Below are 24,233 nucleotides of genomic sequence, written 5' to 3' on the forward strand. Positions count from 1 at the left end.
CCTTGAAGCTGTGATGTTTGAATGATGTATGTGCAGAGTTTGATACTGGAAGGATGTCTTTTTCACATTCATCTGCTGCTCTCTGTTTCTCACTGAAAAATCTGATTTTAAGGGGCAGGAGCCTACAAGCATGATTTGTGACATCACAAATAGTTTGGAAGTCAGTTCTAGTCCAGTATCAACTTGTCCAGTGTGATGTAGAAACTTGAAGCAACCAGTCCACATCCACTGAGAATGGACTTTACAGTGAAGGAGGAGACATCTTGTGTCCAGCAGAAAAACTTTAGAAATGAACAACATTTGTTTATTTAGAGTTGTAGCCCCTTCAGACCCGCCTTATGTTCCAAGGTTGTGAAAAATATAATAATGACTTTTTCCCATCCTTAATGAAACCAGAAATGAGAATCAATAAAAACAAGTTTTTAATCAAAACCCTTTAATTGTTATTTTTCTTGTCCATTTCAATGGACACCGGGTCCAAACAATTCTTAAAATACCAACATCATATGACAACATCATACCTATTTTTTGTCTGTTAAATGTTGCAAAAAGTAAAAAAGAAGCCCCTGTCAAGTGACGTCCATTGCAATGGACACAGGGTCTGAAGGGGTTAATGAGGTACAAGGAGTAGATGGCTTTGTAAGGATTTGAGTGTGAAAATTATACTTTTCTTGCAAAGAAAAAACATCAGACACACATTATTGTTCCAAGCATACTACTTGTATTGTGTCTAAATAAATGTCTGGAGGGGATCTTTGCATTTCAAACCTGCAAAAGTGAAGCTTATTCACAGATCACCTTTCAGCTTTTTAATGTATCAAAATCTGTCCACAATTTAAGTTTCATAGTTAAGTGTTAAATATATATATACATGAAAATATGTTCAGAATGCACTGTAAAGTAAAGAAGCAACCCAAGTTTAGTTCAGACAACATTATGTTAACCCAACATACGTGCTAGGCCTTCATGGCTTTCATCAGTTGACTCTTCCTAAGTCCTGCCCCTTTTTGCTTTGCGCTCCAGTAAAAGTTGAGCAAGCCTCAGTCAGAACCTTGGTTTGCAAAATGCTAGCTAGCTTATCTACATCACTCGTTAGCTAGCTGGTGACATCTGGTGGGCGGCTGTGGCTCAGAGGCAGAGCGGGTCGTCCTCTAATTTGAAGGCTGTTGGTTCGATCCCCAGCTCCTCCTGCCACATGTTGAAGTATCCTTGAGCAAGATACTGAACCCGAATTGCTCCCGATGCATTGGTGTGTGAATGTGTATGAATGAGTTAGTTTCTGTTCGATGGGTTATCCCACCACTGAGTGAATGTGTGACGCATAGTGTAAAAGTGACTAGAAAGGTGCTATACAAGTACAGGTCCATTTACCATTACCATATGAAAGCTTATGTCAATCGCTAGTCCACTATTATTCAGAATATGACAATATTCCGCATTTAATAAATGTAAACAGCATATACTGTCACTGTCTCTGTTGTCAAGGGGAATGTACTGCTTGATCTCCAGCCTCTTGGTTGAAGACCACCTGTTTTTACGCTTTCAGAGACAAGCAATTCTATGTCTTAAGCTTGTAATTCAGTAAAAAACAATAAATAAACCTTAAATGTATTGGTTCCAATGCATGCACACTTTACACGACCATATTCAGTGAACACTGGTGTGGCTGTGATGCAGCCAAACTGCTCCTGGTGGACATTCCATTTAACCCCTAGACCACTAGTGCACCCCTGACTTTTGACATATTGATTTACTATCTCAAAACGATGACTTGGCATCGCATATGTTCAACTTACAGAGTCAAAATGTATAACTTACTAACATTGACTTAACATCTCATTTTTAATCATCCCCTACTTTTCGTTAAAAAAAAGTCCTACAAATCATAAATTGTCTCATGGATAACAACATTTTTCACATTACAAAAAGCTATTTTCTCTTACTTGGACTTTTTCATTTTTTTTTTACAAGATTATAATTTTGTTACACGATCAACAGAAAAAAAGTGAAATCTGGTAGGTATGCGCCATACTACCACGTAACCCATAGTGAATCCTGTAGTTAGGCTTTCTATATGGTGATGCTGTTCTCTATGCGGCTGGGCAGGAGGAAAAGGTACGGAAGCTCTAGTCCTTCATTCTGATTGAGGATATGGCCCTCAATGTCTTTCAGTTCTCTTCTGAACCTCTCGATCAACTCCAGGGCCTCGCCCTCAGTGAAGTGCTCCTGTGTGTATTGGCCCAAAGGAATCTAAGCAAAAGAAAACAGGAAGCTGCTGAGTAAAGAGGAACTAATGTGGCTGGTGTAATGTCAGATTGAGGCAACAGCTCCACAGATTAACTGGGACAACTGGAATGTTTCTGGCAAACATTACTGAAATAACTTGGAATAAAAATGAATCAGATATTATGTATCATCCTATATAAATAAAGCTTTTTCTATGAGATAAAATGGTACTGTCTTTTACTGTCACTGTCTTTTACTGCAGACATTTCTTACAGTCTAGTCCCTATGAAAACAGAAACAGTGTGTCCTATGGATTATCTAAAGTACAAACAGGAACCTTGTTCCTGGAAGGACACACCACTGGGGAATTGTTTTCAGTATATTTTTCAATACAGTGAGCACCAATCATAAAAGTCCATTCACCTCCATTGTTATGTAGTGGGGGCAGAAAGCTAAGATGTCTGAAAACTGGGACACATGAAATCTAACTGTCTGCTTTAAAAAATACTACTAGAGGGAAGTGAGATAATATCATTTTACTGCTATTTGGGTCAACCTGACTCAACCTGTTAGCTTCTTAAAATGAAAGTCCTCATTTGATGTATAATGAAGCAGACAGAGATGGACTCACTGCGTCTGGCTGTGCTCGTCCCAGATGCCATGTGATGGCCATCTGCAGACAGGACTGGCTGACATCAGGAAGTGTGGCCATGATCATCTCCATGGTAACAGCATCTTTGTCTGTTGGTGGGGGGTGTCTCATGGTGCAGGGGGTGTTGGGGACCCAGGCACACCAGTCAAACTGGACAAACACCAACAGAGAGAGAGTCTCGGTAGGATGTCAACTTGTGGCAGGCCTGAACTGACAACTGTAAAGGTCACAGTGTGTGTGTAGGTGTGTGTGTCAGCACCTGTCCGTTGTTGGTAGCTGCATGCTGGGCTGTACTGGTGAAGATTGCCACTGACACCAGGGTGGAGAGTTCCTCTCTGGTGTTGAGCTTACTGGGCAGACCTGAACACACATCCACCAGCAGGTATTACATACACAAATGTATCACTTCTTCTGCCTGTGATAGCACTTTATGTCAATAAACCCTCTAATGTAGGTCATTTAAATCTTTGTATTTTTTTAAAGTTGTCATATTAGTTGAAACTATATCCTGACAGTAGTACACGAGACTGTGAAAAAATCAATTTCTTCTGGCTCTTCCTAGTACTGCTAATGGTGCAAGAATCTACCTGAACGAAAACAACCAATCAGAGCCAAGAAATACACTTTGGGTTAGAGGCTTGAAGATGGTGAATGGTAAACAGACTGTACTTATACAGCGGCTTTCTAGTCTTTCGACCGCTCAATGCGCTGTACACTACATGCCACACTCACCCCATTCACACACATTCACACACTGACAGCAGTGGCTGCCATGCAAGGTGCCAACTGCTCACCAGAACAGAAACTAATCATTCATACACACTCATACATCGATACACAGCATCGGGAGCAATTTGCTCAAGGACACTTCGAAATGCATCTAACTGCCAACCTTCCGATAAGTGGACTCTACCTCTGAGCCACAGCCACCCAGAAGATAGTTGACTGTTGTGTCTCATGCCCTTTAATGTGTGTCATCCCCCTTCTCTCTCCCCCTTTCCTATCACTCTTTAGCTGTCATATCAATTAAAGGTAAGAAAAAAAACAACCAACTATCTTTCTTGGGTCTGTTGTTTTTGTTCAGGCCTGGTGGATTCTTGCAAATACCATTAGGAGTACTAGGAGGAGCCAGAGGAACCGGATTTTTCCACAGATAATCTGTCTCAAAATATTGCATTATTTAGGTGAATTGATATTTTCTTACACCTCTAGATCATCTGCTTGGGAGCAATGGGGTTTTCCAGTGAATTGCAGCAATTAGATGGAACAGTATGTGTCCAAACTGTTTAAGTCTAGTCACATAATGTCATGGCACCTAGAAATGTTACAATACAGGAGTGTATAGTTTGGAGCAATATTCACCTTTTTATTGATGAAGCGTGGCCTAAGAGCCACTATTGTCTTGGTTTTTGAAATTGAATGCAAATAATTGTAAAAGCATGGTAAACGAATAATCCCCACACATGCTATTCCTAATACATATTGAGACATCACTTTCGCATGCAGTTGTAAAGTACCTGGTAAAATAGTCCATATTAATATTTTCTCACATAACACAGATGCATAGTGGTCTGAATTTTAAACTGTAAAATAAAGGCTGAAGATATTTGTAAGAAAGAGCAGGTGTGCTTTTCACCTGGATGGTAAGTATTAGGGAAAACATGCAAGATATTAATAACTGACCAAAGTTGGGGAGCTCTGTGTAGCCTTCCTGTGTTATGTCTCTGATCCAGGCTTGGAGCTCTAGGTCCTCCTGCACATCATGGTCTGACTGGTAGTATAGGCTCACCATACCTGAGACAAAACTGAAGGAAAAGGGACAGTTAGGGTTAGGCACAAATACATTGGGGGCAATATTACAGAAACTTCCTGTCCTGCTGGTAGATAGCAAGTAGGTAATTTTTCTTGTCATATTTGCTGAAACTCTAATCTGTGAAAATATCAGGTTCCTCTGGCTCTTCCTAGTGCTCCTAATGGCATTTACAAGAATCCACCGGGCCTGAACAAAAACAACCAATCAGAGACAAGAAATATAGAAAGATACTTTGGTTTAGAGGCTTGAAGATAGTTGATTGTTGAGTCTAATTCCCAGGGTCCTAAAGTATCTGTATTTGACGCCCTGGGAATGAGACTCAACAGTCAACTAACTTTCTTGGCTCTGATTGGTAGTTCTTATTAAGGCCTGGTGAATGCTGTCAAACATAGACATATATACGTAGACACTGCATTGACCAGCAAGAGACTGGCCTGTAAACAAATACAAGGTAATACAAATAAAGGTTATAATGGTTTCAGCAAATATGACAAAACATTTTTTTTTTTGAGAAATGACCTACTGCAGCTTTAAATCTCTATCAGAGCTACGCCTGCACGGTTTTCCATTTCATTCAGAAATACCACATGGTGTTTGTGATGTACCTGTGTATTGTGTCCCATAGCATCAGACTGTGTTCTCTGTAGAAATATTTTGGGAGCTCATAAACTCCTCTGTCAGTGAAGTCATTGCGGGGCTGGAGGGAGCGGTAGGTCAGCACCTTGTACTCCCTTTGAGCCAGAATCAACAGGCCATCACCACCTGTAGACACAACCTACACACACACACACACACACACACACACACACACACACACACACACACACACACGACCATCACCATGATGATGAGCACCATCTATGGAGATATTTTAGTGCCAGCACAAATTGAATCAGAATGTAATAGTTTTGAATTTGAAATGTTAAAACTGATTATATAAAAATTAATCTTGTGATTTGAAATCGAATTTAACTCATATTGCTTCCAAATTCAGCTCAGAATTCAGTTTTCAAATTGAGTTTCCCGAACTAAATTTGGAACTCCACCAAAACAATAAAATAATAATAATAATAATAATAATAATAATAATAATAATAATAATCACAAATTGAAAGCAATACAATTATAAGTTAAAATAAGTTCAATTAAATTTTTAATTTTTAATTTGAAAATCTCAATTAAATGTACTGTTTCAGAGTGAACCAGAGTCTACCCGTTTGAAGATGCCATTAGGAGAGATGAGCTGAGTGCGTCCCCTACAGTTGATCTCTAGAGTATAGCGCAGATGAGGGGCCAGGAGCTAAAGCCGGAAGACACAAAAACTGTTCAGGCTGCAGCAAAACTGTTACCTACAGCTTGTCAAACTATCATCAAACCATAATACCATACATTATCAAATAAAAGCTAATTGATTCTTCCTAAACAGGGAAATATCCAGAGGGAGGCGGCCCCAAGTGCCACCCTATTATCCTTACCTTTACCACTCTGTACTGTCGTTCAGCCGTAGCAGGTTACATTTTAAAGCTAGAGTGAAGATACTGGTATCACATGAAACTAGATGATCTAACATATCCTTTGGCTAAATAACACTCCAAATTTAGGCAAAATGTTTGCGATGTTCCAAAGGATTCTGACCTCAAGGGTATCCACAAGTCTCCCCTTTACAGACATGTCCACTTTATGCTAGCTCCATGTTCCAATTTGTTTTATTTACATGTGGTATAAATGTGTTTTTTTCACCTAGTGTATTTGAATATTTCTGCGAACTGGGGCCCATAAACAGTATTAGAATTGCACAGGATGGTAATGACTGGAAAGCTGAGACACAGACTTCATGCCAAAAAAGTGGCTATATGTAGCATTTTGCTAACATTCACTTTCAAATATTACTAGCTAGCTAACAATTCATGTAGATTAGTTAGAAAACTGGTCACCTAACTATCTCGCTAATGATTAATGTAGTGTAGCTAACTAGTTAGATTAGCTTTAGCTAACATTAACTAACTTAAGTTGCTTTCTTGAATTTGTGGGTGTTTTCATTGATGAGCCTAGCACACAGCATAAATAAGTACAGGAAAGGAGAAAGTTGAAAAGGGCAGGACTTAGGAAGAGTCAGTTGTGGTCTACAAATGTTGATTAGACCTGTAATCTAAAAGGTCACATGGTAAATTCAGTATAGTGAAATAATTCCTCACCAATAATAACACCAGTACAACAAGTCATGTTGTAGTGAGTCATGCAGCATATGACCTTTTTTGACTAATGTTAAACTACTGTCAATTATTATTAATAATGACCTTTGTCCTTTGAGTCAAAAGTGTCATCAATTCATTGTCTGACCAATATGATCATTCATTCTTGAGTTATGGCTAAAAGCATGCTTTTTGAGGTCACATTGCCCCCAGCCAAAGCTATTTGATTTGAATGTGGCATAGAAAACATCAATAACATTGATAATTGACATTTTAAAGGTCCAGTGTGTAACATTTAGAAGCATATATCATCAGAAATGGAATATAATATTGACAAGTGTGTTTTCATTATTGTACAATCACCTGAAAAAGCAAATATGTTTTTGTTACCTTAGAATGAGCTGTTTTTATCTATGTTTTTATTGCCTCTTCTGGTGGAGTCTGCCATGTTGAACCAACATGTTTCTACAGTAGCCCTAAACGGACAAACCAAACACTTGCTCTAGATAGGGGCATTTGCGTTTTTAACACATTTCATGGTCACCATAGTTCCTCCTACACTTTTGGAAAGGGAGGGTGAAGTGAAGGAGTTACAATCTGTAACATTGCTGCTAGATGCCACTAAACCCTACACAGTGGACCATTAACACTTCATGCAGAAGTCTTGTAATGTGAATGTTCTGGACACTGTGGTTCTTGCATGATGGGTTTGTCTGAGCTACCCAGTCGCAGTTCGATGACTGCAGCTACTATAAAGACAGGAAGCTGTGTTCATCAGTATTGCAATGTGACAATCCAGCTCCTCCATCGTTGCAAGATTGTTAGACTCATTGTCTGTAAGTTAATATGTTCATTGATGATATATTATTGTAAAGAATAGCACATTTACAGAAAATTGTTTATTTTATTAATGACTGAAATGACATTCTTAAGCTAGTTTCCAACTTAAGTTAATATCCTATGCTAAATTTATACTTAGCTGTTAGCATACTTTAATTCTTTTTACTGCAATATTTTATATACTTACTATATTATATTTACCTTTTCATGCCTGTAATTCCAATATGTCATTTTGTGTTTGTTACAGTTTTACAAAAAGTTCAACTAAAGTAAGTATTCAAGTACACTTTATAAACGGTATCCTGGTGGAGCTATTTAAGTAGATGTTTAAGCTGACTGGATAGCTAGGCACAGGAACTTTAGGCGAGGCCACAACATCTGTGCAGGAAGTGAAACAGTAACTTAGCAGCAACAAAAAAAAAAGACTGTCAATAGCAACACTAATTGTTTACCTTATATATAGGGTGCACAGCAGGTAGCTGTCTCAGAGTAGCCACACAAAACACCTCTATGACCAGATGAGTCCTGAGCAGGTGAGACAGCAGCTGGAACACTTGGAACTCGGAGTGACGCACCCATATCTTAGCCAATAGCCAGGCCAGGGGCGGGTCTCTGGGAAGGAATATGGGTGTGTCGTGGTCCGGAGTCTGTTCAAGCTGAGGATAAGGAGGGAAACTAATACAGGCATTCCTGTTCCACTACATAAAGGGAACTTAACATATATGTATGTATATATATATATATATATATATATATATAGAACCTGTCAGACCATTAAGTTCAGTTCACTAGTTTTACAGGTTTTTAAAAAGTAATTACATTTAATGTTGTCAGATTTTTATTCAGTCTTCTAAGGTTTTTATGTATTTTCTTACATTCAATAGTTTCAGGTTTTCACTTAATATTCTCATATTTTTCAGTAATCTCAGGATGCATCATTGAAATGTTGAGTTCATTCAGAATTTCAGTGTAGGTCTCTGGGCATTATGGATAATATACCTGTATAGCAATAGGTATGAGTCCTTCATCTGGGTGTTGGTACAGGAGACAGAGCGGAGCAGCAATGTACTGAGGTTTACTCTTGATTGTGTTGGTGGGAATCCCATCCATGATGGCATAGTCTAACAAATAGATATTCCCTGCCTGGACAGGAGAGAAGCAGAAAATGAAGAAGAATGAGGACATGGAAGGAGTAGAGAGTACGAAAATAATTTTGAGAGAAGCTACAATCTGTGGCATCAAATTAAAGTCTGGAGATTGTATAGACAGATTTAGAGCATTTCTCCACCTTGAGTTCTTTGTCCAGGTTAGTCCTGGGAGCCATGGAGCTCTGCACCATGTCTGAGGTGACAGGGAAGTTTTCTGGCAGCTTGTTGCAGCTCTTGATCATCCTTGGGTTGGAGCCATTCATACACTGGTAGCCAAAGAACCGGTCTTCCTTCCAATGCTCCATACAGTACTCTGAGTCAAACACACACATACGAGTAAGCAACTTGTCACCAAATTTGGTTCAGAACACCCTGGGTGAAGCAAGAAAAAGTGACTTTTTTTAGATTTTTGATATTCCATACAGTTTTGCTATAGCTGGCCCTCAGTTTGCTGAGGCAGGGTTTATATAACAAACAAATGATAATAGCTTTGTGCTATTGCAAACCCATCTTTTTTTGTGTGGGCATGTTTCCGTTCAATTTAAAATATTTTTCGGTAAAAGTTACTTGCGGGCCTTGGCTAATTTCTCAGGGAAAAATGTGTGCCTTGAGGTTGTAACTATGATATGGCATGAGTATGGTATGGGTACTTTGGTTTCCGCTAAGTACTGTATAGAATAATGGGACTGGGAGGATGGTGTAGGATTAAGTTTATTAGACAAGTACATATACACCAACAAGACAGTGTACAAGCATTGTCACAAGATAGTTTGTTTTCATTCATAGGCTTCATTGTCTTTCCATCAATACCTGGTGGGCCGGCTCAAAATGCCCGGGCCGTTTTTTTGTCCCAGTCCAGCCCTGTTTGATAGGGGTTTATTGTGTTCATTGTGTGGCATTTTCATTTGAACATCAAAACCACATGGGAGGTGTACAGTAATTGCCCAAAGCTAACAAAGTAGTTATTATCTACAAAATACTTATTAATACTAGTGCAGTGCCCATAAGGGGGTGTAGCTGTTTGGAGTGTGTGCCAGTATGAAGCAGGCAATTGTTTGGCTCCCGGAAGTGCTGGTTCTTTTTGAAAACCAATTACGCGATCAACTTCACACTTGGTGGGTGTGTTGCTGAGGATCCAAAAGACTGCAGTGCTGAGTGTGAAGTCAATCAGATCAGGCACTGCACTAGTGTTAACAAAGATAATAACTATTTTGTCAGCTGTGAACAACTACAGTACACTTCCCATGAGGCTTTGATGCCCAAATGAAAAAACACAACTCAAGCGCTGTTGAGAGCATACCGAACCAACAGCCAACCAGAACAGAAACAGAACCAAAAACTGAAATTTTCTTGCCATTCTTCAGCAACAACCACTTTGTTCTCAAAGTTGTCCCACCAACTAGAAAACTAACCAGGTCCAAAACTGGCAATGCTGCAGGTGGGGACTGTGTCATAGGAGTGTCTGATTATGTAGCAGGGACCACAATCAGATGCCTCTGTTCCTCAATATAGTGGAAGAGTAACTGTACATTTATATGTAAACATATAGAAAGTCCTGTTAGCAAGGTTAGAATGAGCACTATTTTAGCCATGTCCACCATTGCACGAAATGTTGCCTCATGTAAAAAAAAAGATAGCTAAGGCCGGAAATATATTTATCTTTTAACCACACTTTCGCATTGCAGGCGTGTCGCATTAATTCCTGAGGACGTGCACAACCAACAGTCCAAATGGATGCAACAATGCATCATGTCCACACAAACACACAGTCAGAAGCAAAGCCTCCGAGATAACGGTGCACATTCTGACATCACAAGTCAAAAACGTTTTCCTCTCTACATGTCAACACTGAAAATGGTGTTTCTGAATATATTCACACTGGAAGGAGTTTTCCAAAAGGTCCTATGAGAGAAGGAATCAGGTAAACTTGTGTTCTCTTGTTTGATGTGCAGTTTGCAGCATCTCTCTCCACTCTGTCTCACTAACAGCTGGACAGTGCAACTCTTGGTCTATGTGTGTCTTCCTGGGCTGTTCTGTGACTTTATGCCTGACAAAGTCACAGAACAGTCAGAATGATATCTGATATATCTGATAAATGCCAACAGGAAACTTGAGCTCGGAAGAGAGAGTGATGTGTCAACCGCTCATATGCACAAAACAGAAATGAAACTTGCGCTTTCTAGCAGCAGCAACAGATGTGGGAACCAGTCCAGATAATACATGGGCATGATTGCACTCACAGACAAACATAATTAAAAAGACAATAATTATCTAGTCTGTCAATATATACAGCTCTGTAATGGGAGATGGAAAGCAATGGGTTGATATTATCTAGACATTTTTTTAATCTATTGATTAAAAATTTAATTCAAACATGGATTAGCTCTGCATACTGGACAATATGGATCCACATCTCTCAGTAAACAATAACCATCAAGTATTCAATCAAGCCATTGTATAAATAATATATTTATATTTGAAAATGTACAAAAGGAAAATGGGGGAGCCAGTCTGAATGCAGGTATTTTGAGACTTAAAGCTGCAGCCACAGTCTTTAGACTGACATTTACATTGTATGGCCAAAGCTATTTGTATAATATTGTATGTGGTACGAGAAATGTACGTATTATATAGGTCCCACACATGGGCTTTGCAGAATGCCTTAACCACACCTCCCAAAATCAAGACACGTAAGATATGTATCAAAATTGGTTTGCATGTGTATCCTGAACAGACAAACAAAAAGTCTCAGACTTTTCTCCAATTTCTTATGTATATTGTTAATAGTCACTTATTTTAAGATTATATAGAAAATATTCCTTTGAATATTGTTTATTTATACCTCTACATAGAGCTACTAATACTTAGACTGACAGATTTTGAAGGAGGGAGGATTGTACTGGGAGCATGGGGGTGTCTGGTGTGACTGTGGCAAAGGCAAATGGTTTACATGGCTTACGGGTCAGGTAGAAGGGAGGTTAGGACTGGCTCTGCAAAAGCAATTAATAATCCACAAATAAAAGGTCTATGAATGAATTTCATTATGTCAGGCTTCATCAAGGAATAGAGTGTTTGAACATGGCATGTGATGAATAGTGTCATCTTGAATGCCAGTGTGGCAACACTGACAAAAAGAGCATTTGTGGGTGGGGTGTGTACCCCTTTTTTTTGCGTGGGCCCCTGCCCCCAAAAATGTGTGTGTGCAAACCTATGAATATTACATTCCATTTCTGACAATCGATCCTCCTAAATCTACTCTCTCTCTCTCTCTCTCTCTCTCTCTCTCTCAATAAATGTTACACACTGGACCTTTAAAATGACGTGCTTTTTGTCTTTAATATCTGAATAATTTTTTTTTTATTGTGACATGAATTTAACTTGTGTGTACACAGTGTGTTTGTAATTACCCACCAGCTATGGGGCTTCGCAGCTTCCAGAAGATCCGTTTAAAATCGTCCAGGTCACTCCAGGACTTCCCAAACCTGATGGCCAGCTTCTTCAGAGACAACTCCAGCAAGCTGATGAGAAGGAAAGGTGCATGTGTACTTTGGGCCGTAAAAGCCAACCTCCACACGTTTATCCATCTATTCTAGTTTCAAGACTATGGTTGGGTATCAAGAAGCAATTTCAAATTGAATCTGTGTGTGAGTGTATGTGTTTGTGTGCGCATACCACTTACGCATAGTGTAATGAATGTTCAAAGTCACTCCTCTTCTCATTGTCAAAGCGGACGTCTTGGGGTAAATCTGCTTCTGTTGTAGCGTCGATACATCTGGGAATCCCTGGAGCCCACGTTACCCATCTGTAACACACATTATGACAAAAATATTTATACATAGAAATTTTTAACACAACCATTCTGATAAGTGAAGCTGTATATTTGTGTTGTTGTGTGTATTGGACCTGTAAGCCATCCGTCTCTCCTGCAGTTCTGTCTTCCTGTGTGCCAGCAGCTGAGGTAAGGAGTCATCCCTCAGTGTCTTCGCTACGCAGGCAGGTAGAGGAGAGAGACAGGAAAATGCGCCTTTAACACTTCACACCTACATGGGCTCAGGCCCATTACCCCAAGGTTTTGGGGAAGTCCCTACACATAACATTTGAACCGGGTGAAGGATTTTAGTCATCGGATGTCTGGATTTTAAGTTATCAGAGAAAGAATCTGAGCTAACGTTAGCAGCAGCTCGGCTCACAGCCCCACCAGCGTGGGAGAAACAGTGATTTTTAAGGTGGAACTGCTTTATTCTGTGTTTTAGTGGTTTCAATCAGCAGGTCCGTTTGTTTTGGAGAGGAGGAGGCCTCTGTGGATAATTGGGCTCCAGGCAGAAACCTTCTGAACGATGAACACTGACGGAATCTTAACTGCGAGAAGCTGACTGCAATGATGCAATGGTGGTGAAGACTACAACTCCCATGGTCCCCCGCTACTTCACCACATCATTAAAATGCCTCTTATTGTTTTGATGTGAGAGACTCCCTAGTTACATACTGTGTGTCAGGTGTATCTTGAGATAGCAAGAAGAGGTGAAGTGACCTTTCAACTTGGTGGTTGGATTTTTGTCTTGTGACTGCATTTACACCAAGTAAGACCACCTCGAGATCTGGTGTGGCCAATCTGATCGAATTCAGATCATACTGCTTTCTCCTGCATTTGCACCTGCACAAACTTGTAGTTTCCAGATGCTCATGCAAATGACATGTTACGTGCCAGGTATGAATGGGTAACAGAGGAGGAAATGGGCAGTGTTAAGCTCCGTTCAGTATCCTACAAGACTATAAAACAGCTGAAAGGATGATCAGTCCACACAGCAGGACTTAAATGTCACTGGCCTTGTGCCAGCATGAAAACAGAACCCAATGCTCGATACCTGAGATTTAATCTGCCCCTGACCAGGTCCACTGGATCAGTTTGGAGTTGGCTGCCTTGGGTTAGGTTGAGGGTTAGGCACCATGACAGTACCTACAGCTACAGCTTAGTAAATAGTATTAGGAATTGATTCTGCATGCCCAGAATCTTACCTGTTCCCTCTCTTATCTCCACCTTTATGTCTCCAATAAGCCAGCGGTAACAGGGGAAAGTCAGCACTTTGTCTTCAGCTGGGGGCTCCACTGTGACATAGCGACAGAACCAGTTATCTTCCACCCAGTACCTCTGTTTCTCCAGTCTGACCAGGAGCAGGGAGCCTAACGGTGAAGGACTGGTCACCTTGTACTGATCCACCTGATGGAGATCGAGGGTTAGAGAAAATGAGAAAAAAATCATTGCAAGCTTTAAAAGCAGTCATGCAAATATAAGACAAATATTACTGCATTCATACAGCTGGACTCACAAGACTACAAGATCATGTGAGAATCCATCTTGTAAGACTTCAATCAACCACTACAGAGGTACCGGACTAATCTGGTACTGGATGATCAGTCCACACAGCAGGATATGAATGTCACTGGCCTTGTGCCAGCATGAAAATAGAACCCAATGCTTGATACCTGGCTATTAAGAAAAATTCAAATGACATCCTGTTTTCCATTGATGCAGATGCTGCTCAGGATAACTAGTCTGCCACTGACCAGCTCCACTGTATCAGTTTGGAGTTGGTTGGACCATGAAAGTACCTTTACAGCTTACCATTCAGATCCAGAGGTAAAAGTCATTTCATGACTGCATACCTCTTCAGATGCAATATTCAAGATTGAACAAACAGTGAATTTTATTGCTTCATTCAGTCAGGTCAAAGGTTGGCTGTCAAACTATGTAGTTGTGTACACATATCAGTAAATGATCACATCATCATTTCACACACACTTACTGCTCCTCGACAGAAATCCAGTCCAGGGTTGTCCAGCAGGGTACGCTCACTCTCGCCTTTCTCTCCCACCAGGGTCACAAAGATGTAGTTGTTGGTGCCTGAATACTCTGATGTACCAGTTGCTACTGTTACAGTGTAGACTTCCATCTAAGGATATAAACACACACAGCATGCTGATAATAACCAAGGGTTCAACTGAAAACAAGGGTGCTTGAAGGCAGTTGTTCGTAGAGAGAGGCTGTTGATAGGTAACATTTTGTTGCATATAAGTTTTCATTGATCAGCACATCAGATCACAATTTTAAAGCCTATGTTTTACATTCTGTTATACTGTGGGGCCTGTCTCACAAAGGGAGCCCAGCATACACTGTATCCAGGGGCCCCAATTGACCCTTCCTAAGTCAAGCCCCTTTTTGCTGTGTGCTCCAATTACAGAATTTCTTTTCCCCAGGGTGGCAAAGTAATGACTACTACTTTGCCTCTGATTGGCTAATACTCATTGCCTTCATTGGTTTCGTTGGTTAGGTTTAGGCATGAGGAGTGAGGTTGGTTAGGGTTTTAGTAAAAATGTCAGATTCCAAGTAGTGGGTTCACCGGCCTCAACCCATTGCTAACAGGTGCATAAAATCAAGCCTACTGCCATGTGGGGGTTGCACTGACAAATGTTTGCAGTGTATTGGTCATACTGAAAAGCTCAGTATTTCAACATGGCCTGAATACATCCTGCCAACTGAATTTCCTGGTTAACATCCAATTACTGTACATTTATGACAGTGTGCTGCCAGCTTTGTGTCAACAGTTTCTGTTTGTTCAGCCTCATAAAGACATGGTTTTCTCAGTTTGGTTTGAAAGAACTTGACTGCACAAGCCCTGACCATAACCCCATCCAACACCTTTGGGATAAAGTGGAATGCCGAATGGGAGCCAGGCCTTATTACCCAGTGTTGACTGTTCTGGATAATTGGTCTTACCTAAACTTACCCAACCATCAATCAACAGCATTACTATTTAGATAATATGATCATATCATATACCCATACATTTTTCCAGTAAATGTTTAGGTGATAATAACCTTTAGTCAGAAACACCCCTCACAAACTTGTTTTTACAGTTATTGCGTGTAAGCTATTGACTTGTAAGGGGCGGTTATCCTTGAGCAAGATACTGAACCCCAAATTGCTCCCGATGCCGTGCATCACTGAGTGAATGTGTGTGAAAGGGTGAATGTGGCACGTAGTGTAAAAGTGCTTTGAGTGGTCGGAAGACTAGAAAGGCGCTATACAAGTACAGGTCCATTTACCATTTACCATTTACTTGTCCGGCCTTTCATAGGAGTCAAACTCTTCATCCAAAAATGAATAAACTGTTGTTCTGTGAGGGCACGGACATGCTGATATACTTATTTCCTGGTAATAATTTGAGTATCATTTCAAGGGTAACCAAATTTATAAACCGCACTGATGCAAATCAGTTGATGAAACAACAAATAAGTTGTTTGAAAGAGCAGGTGTGACGGCCCAGGCACAGTAGTTGTGGCAGGATGTGACTAAGACCTGCTGTTGGCATCGTATAGCACTTATAACAGCCCTTGCTATGATATATAGGTACATGATTAAATATCTTTAAATTGGATGGATAAATGTTTCTATCACCATCAGCCGGTCAGAGCTGTGTATCAATTTGACACTATGGGAGTTAATTTAGACAGGAAAAGCGGGGGGGGCTATTAGTAGATTTCCCAGCATGCATTGTTTAAAAGATAAAACTCTCCTGAGACGCTTATCTTTAGAGCTTGAAGCATGTATGGAACTCACTGCGTGGCATTTTGAGATAAGTCGTGGTTTTTGTTTTCACAGTGTTGGAAACATTGCAAACTACAATGAAGGTTAGCGTTGAATTCAGTCCCCTTAAACTTAAAATCTAATCAATTCAATGGGAGCAGTTTCACATATTGTCTAAGTAGCTGTAAAATGAGCAGGGGTAAGTTCTTTGTGTGAAATAAAGAACAAACTCTTTAAACTAAGAAAATGTAAATGGTGTAACAGTTGTTGGTTCAAGTTAATATCTTAAGTTTACTAAATGTTTTTTCAAATTCAGCTTACTTAATTTAGTTAACTATTTAACCTTTGTTAAACAGACCTGTTCAGTTCATATCTGTTTATTTCAGTTAATTTCCCTCTTATGTAAAATATTAAAACAATACAAAGACTTACAGTGTGTGATTGTGTAATTTGTTTGTTGGCCCTTGGCACTGTGCATTTGGAGCCCAAAGCTGTAACTTATATTAGTCCTGTATTGAGCTGACACAGTGGATTTACCAAATACAGTGATGTGTGTGTTTCCATTGCAGTGTAAGTTAAAGAACGGAGTGAGAGCACACAGATCCACTGAGCAGATTCCAACACTTCAGAGTCAGAGCTCTCTGCACAACCTGCTTATAGTCAGCATCAATGCAATCATGGTTGTCTGCATCTGAACAATATTATTAATATTTTTACACAGGTGACAACATGGCAGGTGCGAGGAATATTAGGATTCCAATACGCATCCAATAGTAAATGTATAGGACAAATATTGAATATTATGGTAAATGGACCTGTACTTGTATAGCGCCTTTCTAGTCTTCCGACCACTCAAGCGCTTTTACACACATTCACTCAGTGATGGCAAAGTCCATCGAACAGAAACTAACATTCATACACACTGATGCACGGCATCGGGAGCAATTTGGGGTTCAGCATCTTGCTCAAGGATACTCGACATGTGGCACCAGGGCCGGGATCGAACCCACAACCTTCCGATTGAGGAACGACCTGCTCTGCCTCTGAGCCACAGCCGCCCATATTATGAGTTTGAAGGCATATGTGAAAGCTTGGAAATGCTCAAAGTTGAATACTGCAATAAAATCTCATCCATATAAGCTGAACCTTAGTTAAGTTTTTCCTGTCAGTGAGAATTGTCCAAAGTAAAAGGCCAAGAAACCACAGAAAATCACTCACCTTAGTCCAGAATGGTGTTCACAGCTGAGTATCAGTTTCCCCCTCTTCTTTTCCTGTAGATTCTTTGGCTCTGTCTGTATTCTGACACTTCCCTCTTTTTTTCCTCTCCCCCTCCGTGTCCTACTTATTTTCCCTTTCCCTCTTTTAAAAGTTCAACAGTGACCTGGTCGATGAGACATTCCAGAATGCCTCTGTTCCTCTAGGGCCAGCTTCCGTCTTTTCAGAAGGACTTTCAAACATTCACCCCCTAACTCTTCCTTCACAGCTCTACTGACTTTCTCTCTAACACTCCTCTCAGTCAGTCCTTTGTGCAGTCTCACCTTGCGCTGTAACACATAGTGAGTAGAGAGAGAGAGAGAGAGAGAGAGAGAGAGAGAGAGAGTTGCAGAAGGGAAGTTGGGTCAATATCCGAGGTAAGCAGCATACCAGCAACAGCTTTAAAGACTTCGTATTCAAAACAGAATATAAAAGTACATGAAATACAAGTTTAAAGGGGTAACCACTGAGTGATGGTAGCCTCTATGGAATGCCATCTTTTAGATTAAAGAAGATTAAATTAATAAGTACTACATATCCATAAATACATGAATAAATATGGCTATGAAATAAATCCTGAAATGAAGTTACGTAATACACCAAGTTTAAAGTAGTAGCCACTGGCTGGTGGTAGATTGTGTGGAATATCATTGAAGCCAATATTAAATAAATAAGGCATGGTGGATTCTTGCAAATGCCATTAGGAGAATTAGAATGAGCCGGCGGAACCTAAAGCAAAACTTTAAAATCTTCAGATGGTCAATAAAAAAAAATTTCACTTTTGAACCTAGTTGCTACGTCTTTTAACCGTTGACCATAGTCGCTTTTTGATCGTCTTTGGAATCAAAAAATGTTTCCTGGGTGTGTTCATTTGACAACATACATGCAGATGTTGGATTTTACCGCCTGGGAATTTTTGCAAAGTAGTGTATTTTTCACTTTTGATATCTTTAGTTGAGGACCAAAACTGGAGGAAAATAACATTGTGTTAACAGCCTCTGCAAATATTTGCTCATCGGGATAATCAAATCTGAAAATGAGTTCCTTTTTGTTGATGAATGGTTGGGAGCATCTTCAAACATTGAACTTAACTAAATAGTTATTGAGCTGTCATAAACAGAAGTAATTTCACAGACGTCAAACGTAGTAGTAAAATTTGGTAATATGGGAAGCTGGGGATGAGTTACATCATCCTGTCCTCCTTGTGAATATGTAACCAGTATGATGTAAACACAGCTGTGTGGTAACCCTAAAGACTGATTTTTAGGATGTACGTGTCTATGGGAGTGTTCTATTGAATTAATGTTGTGTTGAATATTCTATTGACAGTGTGAACGTTTGAACAACTGGTGACCATGAGCAGTGTCAGTGCTGTGGAAGGAGCAAAAACTCCTTGTATCTTTTTTAAAAAAATATTTTTATTGGGATTTCCTGTAAGATGGTGCAGAAAACAGACACATAACTTATAACGATGTCATTATTGCTGAAAGAACTACATAAATATGTCACATGAAAATGATACAGTTTTGGCACGTCCAGAAAAGGTGAGTCAAAGAGCCTTCTGCAGATTTACATACAGAGAGAAAAATGGAGAGAAATATTCTGTGCAGTTTGTTTCTAAATGAAGCCTCATGTTCACGCAACATCCTACATGGCACACTGCAAAAAGGATGTGTTTTTGCATTGCAACATACAGGACACACTACTTCCTGCATTGGTACTGAATGTTAGATGTAAATCATGAGGTACGTAGTTGTCCAGTGTGGACATGATTCTTTGATAGTAGGTTGTTGTTCAAATGAGCTGGCTCAGAGCAGATGTACAACACTGCAGACGGACATTAGTTTAAAGTCTAACCTGCTTAGGGGTCAGACTCTATGGAACTGAGTATAACAGGAGGAGTGATCTCCAATAACCTAAGATGGCGCCACGAACGGTCGCCTTGGTGTGTTGGTGCGCATTGTTTTTTCTTGTTAGTAGGGACTGAGCCAGCGACCGCTGGGAGGCCCTCTTGTATCTCTTGGAATTATTATTTGCTCCGTCTTCGACTGCATATTTGGCAGCCACAACATGCTCGAAAGGTCGCTGAAATTTGCACAAAATTCAAATGTAGCGAAAACACTCGTATGCATTTGTAACCCTGCACGGGTGACACCAAATGGCTAATCCCCGACCCCCCAGAATCAGCCCCCAAGACATGTAAGACCGACATGTATGAAAGTTGGTATGCATGTGTATCATAATGGGACAAGCAGAAAAGCCTCTTGGACCCATACCTCAAACTAAACAGGAAGTCAGCCATTTTGGATTTAGCGACCATTTTTGGTGATTTGCACACGTTGTATTTGAACTCCTCCTCATAGGGAATTGATTGGATTGACTTCAGATTTGGACACAGTCATTTAAAGACATCAATGATTAAAAGTTGTGTTATTTATGACATTCCGTCGAACAGCATTCCCGTGGCGTGGAATTTCAACAACTCGCCATGAAAGAGAGATTTGTCATGCGTACATGATCCAATCTCAATGAAACTTCACATGTTTGATAAGAGTCCAGCCCTGAACACGTCTATGTGATAATTTTCAGTAAAAGTGAGAGCACCACCTAGTGGTGAAAGGAAATGTAATTGTTTATACTTCCACGTTCTTCTCCTAGCAGGATGATAAGCTCTAGCTGAAATTTAGTCAGGAAATGCAAAACATGTTGTTGATGAAATTTCATGATTGTGGTGACAGTTTGTTAAAGGGCGTGTCCGTGGCATGGCTTCAAATTTTGATGTACCGCCAGAAGACACAAATTTGCTAAAACTTGTGTGTACATATACGTTGAGTGTACATTGTCCAATCGGCTCCAAACTTCACTCGTCTGATAAAAGTCCCGCCCTGAACACTTCAATGTGATAATATTCACTAATAGTGAGAGCGCCACCTGGTGGTGAAAGGAAATGTCACTTTTATACTTTTATTTATATCTTCCAGCAGATTGACCAGATCTAGCTGAAATTCTGTCAGAAGTTCCTTAGGACGATGACGATGACATCTTATGATTCTAAAGAATGTTTGAAGAACCATGTTGCCATGGCAACGCAGCGAAAATCGGCTGGTGTTAACATTTGAACACTTTTTGGGGGGCTAAACATGCCCAAAAACTCATGAAACTTTGCACAAAATTCAGTTGTGGCGAAGGCTAAGGTATTGTCTTGATCCTGCAGAAGGGTGTTGCATAATGGCTTAGCCACGCCCCCCAGAATCAGCCCCCAAGACACGTACGACTGACATGTACAAAAACTGGTACACGTCTATCATGATGGGACAAGCAAAAAAGCCTCTTGGACCCATAACCCAAATCCAACAGGAAGTCGGCCATTTTGAATTCCGTGTTATAATTTTCTTGGGTCATTTTCTGTGATTTTTCGCATTGTATTTGAACAAACACCTCCTATGGAATTTATCGGATAAACTTCAAAATTGGTCAGTACAGTCAAAAATGTTTGCTAATTAAAAGTTGTGCTATTTGTAACTGTACGTTGAAGGGCGTGTTGGTGGCGTGCCCTCAAAGTTGGCCAGGTTGAATCGAATGTCAAACTGTGATGCCATGTCCGGCATCCGGCTTCTTTGTTAACTAACTCCTCCTACCGATTTTATCGGATTGACTTCAAATTCGATCACTGCAATCCAGACACATTGGTGATCAATAGTTCAATCAAATATTTACTGTGTGTCAAATGGCGTGTCCGTGGCGTGGCGCTGAATTTCCACAGTTCGCACTGAAGAGTTTTGCACGGTGTCTGAAACACGTCACAACATAGAGCGATCTCCCTTGGCGTTGCGTGGCTGCGACGGCCGACCACCGTGCAGGCCCCGACGTGAGTGGATGGTGAGGTCCCGCCCAACGCTGCTTGCAGCTTCAATTTTGTTTGTTAACTCAGTTTTCGACTGTGATACCAAGAGCTCTTGAACATCAGGGGAACAATGCCAGCTGATCTCTTTCCCACTTTTCTTCTCTCTCGCCCCAACTGGCCGAGGCAGACGACCACCCACCTAGAGCCGGGGTCTGTCAGGGGTTTCTGCCTCTTAAAAGGAAGTTTTTCCTTGCCATCGTTGCCAAGTGTTTGCTCATGGTGGGAACTGTTGGGTCTCTGTAAATAATGTTATAAGGAGTATGGTCTAGACCTGCTCTATTTGAAAAGTGTCCTGAGATAACTCCTGTTTGGTGCTATACAAATAAAATTGAATCGAATTGAATTGAAATTCCATTGAATTATTGGACATTGTGGTCAAAAGTGAAACGCAGGAGGAGAGGAAAAGGTGCCGGTGCGCTCATGCGTCTCCGCCAGCGCGGACATTGCATTGTGTGAAATAAAGAACAAACTCTTTAAACTAAGAAAATGTAAATGGTGTAACAGTTGTTGGTTCAAGTTAATATCTTAAGTTTACTAAATGTTTTTTCAAATTCAGCTTACTTAATTTAGTTAACTATTTAACCTTTGTTAAACAGACCTGTTCAGTTCATATCTGTTTATTTCAGTTAATTTCCCTCTTATGTAAAATATTAAAACAATACAAAGACTTACAGTGTGTGATTGTGTAATTTGTTTGTTGGCCCCCGGCACTGTGCATTTGGAGCCCAAAGCTGTAACTTATATTAGTCCTGTATTGAGCTGACACAGTGGATTTACCAAATACAGTGATGTGTGTGTTTCCATTGCAGTGTAAGTTAAAGTACGGAGTGAGAGCACACAGATCCACTGAGCAGATTCCAACACTTCAGAGTCAGAGCTCTCTGCACAACCTGCTTATAGTCAGCATCAATGCAATCATGGTTGTCTGCATCTGAACAATATTATTAATATTTTTACACAGGTGACAACATGGCAGGTGCGAGGAATATTAGGATTCCAATACGCATCCAATAGTAAATGTATAGGACAAATATTGAATATTATGGTAAATGGACCTGTACTTGTATAGCGCCTTTCTAGTCTTCCGACCACTCAAAGCGCTTTTACACACATTCACTCAGTGATGGCAAAGTCCATCGAACAGAAACTAACATTCATACACACTGATGCACGGCATCGGGAGCAATTTGGGGTTCAGCATCTTGCTCAAGGATACTTCGACATGTGGCACCAGGAGCCGGGGATCGAACCCACAACCTTCCGATTGAGGAACGACCTGCTCTGCCTCTGAGCCACAGCCGCCCATATTATGAGTTTGAAGGCATATGTGAAAGCTTGGAAATGCTCAAAGTTGAATACTGCAATAAAATCTCATCCATATAAGCTGAACCTTAGTTAAGTTTTTCCTGTCAGTGAGAATTGTCCAAAGTAAAAGGCCAAGAAACCACAGAAAATCACTCACCTTAGTCCAGAATGGTGTTCACAGCTGAGTATCAGTTTCCCCCTCTTCTTTTCCTGTAGATTCTTTGGCTCTGTCTGTATTCTGACACTTCCCTCTTTTTTTCCTCTCCCCTCCGTGTCCTACTTATTTTCCCTTTCCCTCTTTTAAAAGTTCAACAGTGACCTGGTCGATGAGACATTCCAGAATGCCTCTGTTCCTCTAGGGCCAGCTTCCGTCTTTTCAGAAGGACTTTCAAACATTCACCCCCTAACTCTTCCTTCACAGCTCTACTGACTTTCTCTCTAACACTCCTCTCAGTCAGTCCTTTGTGCAGTCTCACCTTGCGCTGTAACACATAGTGAGTAGAGAGAGAGAGAGAGAGAGAGAGAGAGAGAGAGTTGCAGAAGGGAAGTTGGGTCAATATCCGAGGTAAGCAGCATACCAGCAACAGCTTTAAAGACTTCGTATTCAAAACAGAATATAAAAGTACATGAAATACAAGTTTAAAGGGGTAACCACTGAGTGATGGTAGCCTCTATGGAATGCCATCTTTTAGATTAAAGAAGATTAAATTAATAAGTACTACATATCCATAAATACATGAATAAATATGGCTATGAAATAAATCCTGAAATGAAGTTACGTAATACACCAAGTTTAAAGTAGTAGCCACTGGCTGGTGGTAGATTGTGTGGAATATCATTGAAGCCAATATTAAATAAATAAGGCATGGTGGATTCTTGCAAATGCCATTAGGAGAATTAGAATGAGCCGGCGGAACCTAAAGCAAAACTTTAAAATCTTCAGATGGTCAATAAAAAAAACTTTCACTTTTGAACCTAGTTGCTACGTCTTTTAACCGTTGACCATAGTCGCTTTTTGATCGTCTTTGGAATCAAAAAATGTTTCCTGGGTGTGTTCATTTGACAACATACATGCAGATGTTGGATTTTACCGCCTGGGAATTTTTGCAAAGTAGTGTATTTTTCACTTTTGATATCTTTAGTTGAGGACCAAAACTGGAGGAAAATAACATTGTGTTAACAGCCTCTGCAAATATTTCCTCATCGGGATAATCAAATCTGAAAATGAGTTCCTTTTTGTTGATGAATGGTTGGGAGCATCTTCAAACATTGAACTTAACTAAATAGTTATTAAGCTGTCATAAACAGAAGTAA

The 24,233-nt window shown here is 40.2% G+C and overlaps 1 protein-coding gene across 2 annotated transcripts; it reads right to left on the reverse strand.

Moving 5' to 3' along the window:
* Positions 1–419: 419 nt before the first annotated feature.
* alox12 (arachidonate 12-lipoxygenase) lies at positions 420–23,403 on the reverse strand. 2 transcript variants are annotated; one of them, XM_051375205.1, is made up of 16 exons: positions 23,077–23,403; positions 17,675–18,000; positions 14,676–14,822; positions 13,888–14,089; positions 12,775–12,856; positions 12,551–12,673; positions 12,283–12,389; positions 9,012–9,184; positions 8,723–8,866; positions 8,176–8,379; positions 5,905–5,991; positions 5,297–5,466; positions 4,562–4,683; positions 3,138–3,238; positions 2,858–3,028; positions 420–2,250 (listed from the first exon to the last, which is right to left on the reverse strand). In XM_051375205.1, exons 3-16 carry the CDS (start codon positions 14,820–14,822, stop codon positions 2,071–2,073), a joined length of 2,013 nt encoding a protein of 670 aa, XP_051231165.1. In that variant the 5' UTR covers positions 17,675–18,000; positions 23,077–23,403; the 3' UTR covers positions 420–2,070. The 2 variants fall into 2 exon arrangements, with proteins under 2 accessions (XP_051231165.1, XP_051231164.1); XM_051375204.1 differs by lacking the exon at positions 17,675–18,000.
* Positions 23,404–24,233: the final 830 nt, after the last annotated feature.

Source organism: Dicentrarchus labrax, unplaced genomic scaffold (assembly GCF_905237075.1).
Source record: "Dicentrarchus labrax unplaced genomic scaffold, dlabrax2021, whole genome shotgun sequence".
Classification (NCBI taxonomy): domain Eukaryota; kingdom Metazoa; phylum Chordata; class Actinopteri; family Moronidae; genus Dicentrarchus; species Dicentrarchus labrax.

Coding starts and splice junctions, on each gene's coding strand:
- alox12 (XM_051375204.1), bottom strand. CDS start 14,822: ATGGAAGTCTACACTGTAACAGTAGCAACTGGTACATCAGAGTATTCA. Junction 8,867..9,011: donor ACCTGGACAAAGAACTCAAG/GTGGAGAAATGC, acceptor TCTCCTGTCCAG/GCAGGGAATATCTATTTGTT. Junction 5,467..5,904: donor CTAATGGCATCTTCAAACGG/GTAGACTCTGGT, acceptor GTGTGTGTGTAG/GTTGTGTCTACAGGTGGTGA.